This window comes from Centruroides vittatus, unplaced genomic scaffold, assembly GCF_030686945.1.
Source record: "Centruroides vittatus isolate TY-2023 unplaced genomic scaffold, ASM3068694v2 contig_4, whole genome shotgun sequence".
NCBI lineage: Eukaryota > Metazoa > Arthropoda > Arachnida > Scorpiones > Buthidae > Centruroides > Centruroides vittatus.
In genome coordinates, this window is record NW_027122214.1 from 4,015,633 (window position 1) to 4,025,000 (window position 9,368).

The following is a 9,368-nucleotide window of genomic DNA, read 5'->3' on the forward strand; positions in this document are numbered from 1 at the left end:
ATGCTCGAATGACAGTACGTCCAACTAGTATTGATTCCGAGAGAGCTTTTTCTAATGCAGCTGCAATTTGTATGAAAATTAGATCTAGATTAGAGGACGAGAGCCTACGTGTATTATGTTTGTTAAAAGCCTTCAAAAACTTTCAAAATAAAGACATTGAAATAATGCTGATAATTATGTTTGTCTCTTATGTCATAATAATTGCTATTACAAGAATTGTTTATCTAAATTGATAGAAAACTTGAAAATAAATGGTTGTCCAATAATTCTGTCAGTAATTCAGTTTCGTTTTAAATCATTTGTTAATACGAATTTACCGGTAATCCCGAATATAATTATCGAATTTCCGGTAATATAATACCCAGTAAATTTGCAATCACTAGCTTGTACTTCTTTATTAAACATTTATAGCAGTTAAAAATAAAAAAGAAGCTACTAGGAAAGCAAATAGATTTAGGAAGCAGTGTTTGTAAAGAATTCTATGAGAAGCTTGAAAGTAAAAGTGAGAAATAGTTATGCAAAACAACTAAGACGAGAGAGGAAATTCAAGCTTGTTCAGAAAGAGGAAAAAAATCCATTATATATTCTAAATATAAATAAGCATCAAAAGTGTTGCATCTTTGACACATGATCTGTATTTTGCAAATCATACAAGTCTCCACTCCAGTAAACTGGAAGTTCCACCATTATTTGTCTCTCACTTCAAAAAATTTAATTGAGAATTTCAAGTACTTACAGCATGATTGATTTAAAAGTTCATCATAATATGCATATATTTCGATAGTAGTTGTATATTTATTAAAAATACTCTCTTGTTTATAGTTGTTTAAGACAAAAATAATTACTACTCTGGATGATGATAATGGCAGTTCATCTGGTTTTGTTACAATGCAGTTATATTGTTATATTTCACCTTTAAAATTTACTTAAATTTTTTTTAAAGCAATTTTTTAATTTTGATATTATGAAAAAATTATAGAATGTATGTCTCTTGCATAACTAATCAACACAATTAAGTTATTTTTTGTTTTATACACAAAGGGGTGGATGGGAGATATTTACAAAAACATTATCCAAGGGTTGAGATCTTAGCATTACATAACAGAATGATTCATTTTTGTTTCTGAAGAGTTTAAAGAAAATCATACTGTTTATGATGCTGCTTTGAATGTAATTATAAAAATAGAATGTTCGATATGTCTTAGTTCAACTAAGGGATTAATTTTAGAGATGGATATGTGCAATGCTTTAAGGAGGATGATGAGAAGGTAGGTTGGTAGTTGAAAAATATAAAAATAGCATTATGTAATTTATGGATGATCCTATATACCAATTCTTAAAGATCCTTATAATTATTTAATTGTACCAAAAACATAAATTCCTTTTATGTATCAATGTGAATTGTATTACAAACTACAGTAGAATCTCGTTTTAATGGATCACTCGGGCCACTGAAAATCATCCATTGTTCTGAGGATCCATTATATTACAAACAACAGATTTATCATATTTCATATATATATGAAATATGTTGATATATATGATGATATATATCACAAACAACACACCCAGCAAAATATCCATTATTTGAAAAAATTTGTTTTTTTAAAACTCCCTACATTGAATAATTTCAAGCACAAGTATTTCTTATGTCTATTGACCACTATTCTTTATTCTGTAGAAACATAATACATAATCTTGTAACATTTATGCCATATGTATATATGACAAAGCTGATAGACACTGTATGTACTGTAACCACAAGAGGAGGCAAATTACATATGCTGATTAGCAGTTCACTTGATTTCGTGATTTTTTTAAAGTCTCGTCCATCTTGGTTTGTTTTGATGCACTTTTCTATCTATTGAATACAACTACTGCTTTATATTAGCAATGTCGTGTACCAGTACAATAGAGACTTCATTTATGCTGAAACTTGTCAGGAAGGTCTTCGTGACTTGGAAAGACTCAATGGCCTCGCTAAATTTCAGCACTGCATTTGGGCCAGTGTCAGAATGTTCATTAGGTGGCTCTTCCTCAATCATATCAGCCTGCTGACTCTTTGTACTTGTACTGTACAACTGAAGAATTGTACAAAGAGAGTCAGCAGATTCCAGATGTAGCAAGTGCATTACTGAACTCTAATCAATATTTGAGTGTTTCCAAAAATTTGTAAACATTGAAAAAAATGCAAAGTATACAATAGATGAGTTAGAAAAATATCCATTATTCAAAGTTACAGATCTGCTACAAGGAGGTACTGTAAAATTACATTGATTCGATAGGACCTGGGAAAAAAATCCATTATTCTGCATTCCATTAAAATGAAACTCTACTGTATATCATGTGTCTTATTAGCATGATTCTGCCACCATACACTTGCTAGTTCTGTAATATCTTATTTAAAAATGTAAAGGAAAAGTTGTACAGAATGGCCAAGAAAAAGCATTAAAAAGTTAAATGTGTTTCTCAGTTTACTGGGTGTTTTAATGTGTTTTTTTCACACTACAGTATCCATACTGTAATTGGTGGAGGGGTGTTATTTTCAAATTTCAACCATTTCTTGAAAATGTCTTTGCAAAATGAAATCCTTTGAAATGAGCAGTGACTATATGCAGAAATATTATGCTTTGGACCAATGATAAGATGTCATCGGATGGTCAACACATACTCGTTCATGCAGAATGATGCACATCCATATTAAGTAGCTGACGTTATCACGGCGATAGGATATTTCAGAACCATACCACTGCTTTGAATGCAGAGGTTCATTGGACAGGTCATTAGGGTGGTCTTTCAAAGTCCCAACTTTGAACCTATTTTTGTGTGGGGTTATTTGAAAGACTGAAGTCTCCCAAGACCATTGAGCACCTCGAAAAAGCCATTGTAGAAGAAATCCAGACTATTGACAAAAACATGCTGGGGTGTATTCTCAGTGAATTCCAGTCTCACCTCTAAACTATGGTTTGTGGAGACAGAGGCCATTTGAAAATCTGCTCTTTTAAAATTTTACTTAATGCTAGAGGTTATCTGAAAATTTTGATTAATTTGGTCCAATAATAACAAAGTCATGTCACTTTACTTTTTAATATCTTGGCCAGCCAATATTAGAGAGCAATATAAAATCTTCTAAATAAATCTACTTAAATGGAGTAAGTAGGAATTTGAATTACATTGTAAAAAGCAGATATTGAGAAAGTTTCTGTGAAATAAATCATTTCAACACTAAAAGAAAATGAAGACAGATAAAATGCCAATAGATATATGGAAACTTTAAGATATGTTAGGTAGTTTGTAGTTATGTAGATTATTTAATAGGTTATCTAGAAGAAAAAGAACTTCTGGTGAATAATGGAAAAGTTGGATCATACTGCTATATGTTTATTTATTAAATACAAAGAATAAAATGATGTCACAAAGACAATTAAAGCTTCCTCCTAAACAACAATTAAACAATAAAGCAACAAAAGAGAAAAATAAAAATGATATAGTCTTTGTTTTTTAGCCTTTGATAAGATCTATATTTAGAAAAAGTTTTATATTTTGAATGCAATGTATTTATAACTGATTTATAATAGCAAAAGTAAAGCATTTGTCTTTGACACCAAGACTTTTTTAAATTTGGACTAAAGGAATTCTTAGACTAATATAGTGGGATGGCATTTTCGACTGATTATTAACATATAAAATATGCTAATCACTTGAATAAATCCGATAAATTCAGTCGAGACGTTGGGATCTTTGGGAAAGGCAGTAAATGGTAGGTCAGATGACTTATTTAAAAGAGAATATGTTTAATTTTTTCAGAAGGGAAAGAGAAGCCATAGTTCAAACAGATAATGTGTAATCATTTAGTGATATATTTGTGAAAATATGGTGTATCATAATTTTGTGAAACCACAGATAACCTATGGGCTATGTTTGCAAGTAATATGAAAGGAGGTACAGGTTGTATTGTCAATTTTAAATTCCAATCGCAAGTTAAAGTTGATTCACACTATACAACTGGCCAATGGCATACAATTAACCCACTGGATCAACAATTATCTATTTGTATGTTCGCTAGAAACGACACAAAGTGTTTAACTTTAACCCACAGTTTTCACAACACTAATCTATTCCAATGAACTAAGAATATTTTAATAAATACTTGCAATTAATCTATATCTTAATCCTTAGTCTACTACAAAACAAAAAGAATTAAACTTTTATAAAATTAAACAGAAAATAAGGTACTTTTACTTAAACTGATAAGTACCAAAAATAGTTTTCGTATCCATAATAAAATCATATTCCGAGTTTATTTTTATGCTTAATTTACATAATTGAGACAATTCATAAACATCTGCAATTGAATTACATGGGTGGCCAGCATTTAAAACAAAGCAAAAAGTAATGGCATCTTTAGTTTCAATTTCATTAATTATTATTTTGGAAAATATTTAATTCAAAAATTATTAGTTAAGACAGCAGTCTAACCACTGACAGTACATTTAGGAAAATTGATTTTATATTAATTATTGATAGCTACCAAATTACATCCAAATCCAGAAAGTGTGTTTATAATATAATATTTTGGCTTAGTTGTTAACAGAAAAGCAATATTTTAATGTTGAGATGGCAACTCCTAAACTGCATACAGGTTTGGACTAAAGGACTAAATCTTGCTTTCAATGGCTGCCCTGGAAATATGGGGCATATAGCAGGGTGGATTATATAAAGGTTTTATTTTTGTTCTTGGAATTTTGTGGGTATATGCCATTGTGGGGTATCTATAGGAAATTGTTTAATCTTAAAACAGTTACCACAGAAATGAATATTTTGATGCAGAGAGTTTTTTTAAATTTATCTGTAGAAAGGTAATTAAATAAATCCAGCAACTGTTGCAAAGTTTAAAAACCAATATGACACTAGCTCAAAGTTAAAATTGTGTGGGGCACCATCCGTTATTTGTTGTTAAAAATATTGCAAATGCCAACAACGAATAAAATTTTCGTTAACTCCTACCTCACTAAAGATATTACATGGGCCTCTATCTCCCCATTCCCTTCAGTTTTGTATTCTAAAATTTAATAGATCAAAAAGTCTCCCAAATACCCAATTATATAAAATTTTATATTAGATTTAGTGTAATTCCATCTAACATATATCAATCAAATGATAGAGCCAGATTAACTATCAGATTAGAACTTATAAAATTAATTAGGTAAGTATTACTTAATTTAGACTAAAAATAAGAAATTATGCCATCACCTTGTATTAATTACCGTATTTTACGGACTATAAGACGCTACAGACTATAAGACGCACTTTAATTTTTAAGCATTTTTTTTTTTTAAATACATATAAAATATATATAAGATGCTACGGACTATAAGACGCACCTGAATTTTGGAGGCAATTTTTTGAAGAAAAAAATGCGTCTTATAGTCCGTAAAATACGGTATTTAATAAATAGAAATAAATTAATTTAGACTATTTGGGAAAAAGAGATTGCGAATTCAAGTTCCACTCAAGAGCAATGTCTGCTTATCGTGCCGATACATTTAGAATTACAATATTTGGACTTCCATCTGATCCAGTTATTAAATTTACGTCCACTTTCTAATTATTAAATTCATGCCATTTCTTTTTTTTATCGGACTATTAAGAGATCAACCAAAAGTAGACCTCGATTTTTATAAAGTGACCATTATTTATAGATCTTCTCTAACTGGTACCACCTAACTTGGGAGTGTGAGACATCTTTTCCTGAGGATAAACCTTTTTTCACATTTTTCATTGATTTTGAAATTTCATTGAGAATCAGTTCTCAAATTTATTTATCAAATTCTCTGAAATAGGTACACTTCAGAGAATTTCTCTGCTTTAATTACAATTTTTATCTTGATCTAAAAAAGCAGAGAAATGTATGCATGATTGAGTAACTTTTATCAGATTATTATTTTTAAAGGTGTCTCAGTATCAAATTTAACACACAGTTTGTATTTTTTCAACTATAAATCCTTAACCTGGACCTAAGTATTTCTATACTGACTGGGCACTGAATGAATTCCAGAAAAGAGGAATATCTGGGCTAGATCCTTTAGAAAAAGAATACCTCCGATGGAAAACTGTCATTAAAGACCGGATGGCTTGGAGGAAAGGATGTGATGCTGGTAAATACATCAAACTTACTAAATGCTGGCTTAGAGAAAACGATTTGGTTACTACTAGAGCGGACAAGAGCAAAACATTAGTCATCATGAAAAGGCAAACGTATAATGACGCTTTGGATGATTATATTAAGAAAACCGAATGCGAGCGTGTTGACGAAAAGATTATCGATAGCGTCGACAGAAGAGTTAAGAAACTTGAAAAAGCTAAAATCACTAATTTATTACCTTTTCTCAAAAATTGTCAGAATCCTAGGCCAGGTATGCCGAGATTATTTGCGTTTGCCAAAACCCATAAAGAGGGCAAGGAAGTAAGACCCATAGTTGAAAGATGCAGAGGACCAACCTTTTTTTTTGAAAAGAGATTACATAAGTTTCTCACCTCTCAGCTCGAGAATAACGTATATGTGGCAAAGGATCCCAGGGATGTGGTTAATGAGATACAAGATCTAATTTTAATGGATAATGAGGTTGGAACCGTAATGGACTACGAGAGCTTATACCCCTCTATAGAAATTGAGTCATGCAAGGTAGCGCTTTTGGATTTCATGCACAGCAAAAGCCCAGATTTGGCAAATTACAGTAATGATTTGATAGAGCTAGCTAACCTTGTCTGCTATGAATCTTTTTTCGCTTTTAATGGCCGTCAATACAAACAAAAAAGGGGAGTCCCAATGGGAAGTCCTATGTCAGGATTGTTGTGTGAACTTGTATTGAGAAGGTTAGAAAAGAGTGTTATTTGTGGCTTCATGAATGACATTATGTATTTTAAAAGATACGTGGACGATGTCCTTGTAATATGGAAAAATGACCGGAAAATCGAGGAATTTATTAATAGAATCAACAACAACGATGACGGCCTCATGCTAAAGATTGAACAGACGTGTTCCTCACAGATACATTTTTTAGACATTGACATCGAATTCAAGGAAGGACATTTGATCACTAAAGTGTACGTAAAACCAACGCATAGCCCTTTGTACATTCCATCGCGTTCGAATGATCCTTACCAATACAAAATGGCTGCTTTCCGTGCCCTTGTTCGCAGGGCTTTTCTCTACTGCAGTAGTGTGGTTGATAGACAAAAAGAAATCTACAGGATATCGCATATCGCTAGAACTCTAGGGTACAGGGCGGATATGATAACCACACTAATCAAAAACTACAAGAATAACAAAACAAAAGCTCAAGGAGGGGATTTCCGCAAATTCACAAAGTTCACGTATGACAGAAAGAAAGAAGCTATCATGAAGGAAATCTCAGCCCGCAAAAATACCAAGTTAATTTTCAAGAGGGCTCCCAACTTGTACAAATTATTAAGGAATGACAAAGACCGTATTGATAAAGAAAGAATGGCTGGAGTGTACAAAATTCCTTATGAAAACCAAGAACTAGGCATTAATAAAAACTACATTGGAGTTACTAATAGAAGCTTAGGGATTAGATTGAGGGAGCACAAATACATCAGCAAAAGATCTAACGCCACAATTCTATCTCAGATGGCGCAGGTTGAAGGCTCGGTAGTCAAGTGGGGTGAAGCAGACATCATTAAACCTGTACACTCACAGACTTTAGCGTTTTGCGCTGAAAAAATTGAAATATTTAAGAGCAGATTACATAATGCCTGCATTAATGCCAGGGATGCTGAAGGGTTGCCTTCGGCATGGAAATATTTAATTAAGAGGTTTGATAGCTCTTAATTTAATGCCTTGATTTTGTTATCACTGCATATCTTGTATTTGTCAGAATTTCGTATAATTTATTGATAAATGCACTTCTTGCATTTATTAGAGTTTCGTGTAGTTTATTAATATTTATTTATTTAACCTATACATATTTTTTATATATTTTTGTTATTTATATTTAATTTTTACTTTCTTATATGTATATTTTATCCGTTATTTTATTTATTTGTATTTAAATTTTTTGTTCCATTTTGTGTTTGCATTCGAATATGTTTAACCTGATGATGGCCAACAGATTTGGCTGAAAACGTTTGTTAGTTATTAAATTTTCTCAGCAACTTAAGGTGTTTGGTTGTTTGTGATTTAATTTTGCTGAGTGAGTTCACTTCAATACTTAATCACCATATATATTGGTGTGTGCACCTAATAATAATCAATTTTGACAGTCATACAGCTATATCAACTGTTTGTAGTTCATTGTCTGCTATGATGGTGTACTTTTTTCTGATGTTTAGAAAATCAACTGCTGGATAAGTTAATTGACTGATTTTGGGCAGCTAAATTTATTCAGTAGATTATTGAAAAACAACATAACTGATCAGCTCTGACTCCAATGTGGATAACTTATACTATTTAAATGAAGTTTAATCTAATATTGTCAGAGTATTTTTAAAAAATATCAGAACTTTTGTGTAGTGATTGAAATCAATTCTTGAAATTTACAATTTAAAAAGCCATAATTTTATGTTAATGCCAAACAATTGCTGGATTATATCAGGCTATATTAATGCTACTATTAATAATTGAGTAATTTGGCCCAGAAGTAACATTAGGTGTACCATCTCTTGGTAAAATTTAGTAATTAAATTAGAAGGTTCTGGAAGGGGGAAAAAAATCAGCTCGAAGTAGGACTCAAACCCACAACTCCTGCAAAGTATTTTGTTACTATTTGGGCTATCATCATCATCATCATCATCATCATGGGCATTTAATCAGTTAATCTGAATCTGTTGAAAATAGGCACCAATATTTAGAGTCGTGAATTCCTTTCTGATGTCATCAAACAATTATAAAATGGGACTACGGTTACAGAATAAAATTGAAACAGAAGACTTGAGTATAACCTGTATTTTATTCAAAGTGCACCCTCTTGCATCAATACAATAAGTAGCATGATCTAGAAAGACTAGAATGATCTCTGCATGTCTTCTTATGATATGGCCCAAAGATTTGATGTCACAGTCCTTTGGATGTCTTCACTTCTTCAAAGAGACCCTTTCAATGGTAACTTTAGTTTGGGGAGAAAAAGTAATTGCAGGGGGACAGATGATTGAGCAGGCACATTTGTTTTCAGACCAAAAGTTCCTATACAACTGCTGCCTGGTGAACTGGTGCATCATCATGAAGAAGGAATAAACTGTCTGGTGCTAAGTAATCCATTCAGATACAGTGTATCTTCTTTCATATACATTCCAGAACACTTAAATAAAAAGTTTCAGGGACTAATTCATGGTGAATAATTCCCTTG

General features: G+C 31.7%; 1 protein-coding gene across 1 annotated transcript in view; it reads left to right on the plus strand.

Moving 5' to 3' along the window:
• The first annotated feature begins 6,130 nt into the window (after positions 1-6,130).
• LOC136976371 (uncharacterized) overlaps positions 6,131-9,368 on the plus strand; it is a 4,389-nt gene continuing 1,151 nt past the window's right edge. The window contains exon 1 of the mRNA XM_067271620.1: positions 6,131-6,949. Coding sequence (XP_067127721.1) covers positions 6,131-6,949 — 819 coding nt within the window. The remainder of the gene's footprint in view (positions 6,950-9,368) is intronic.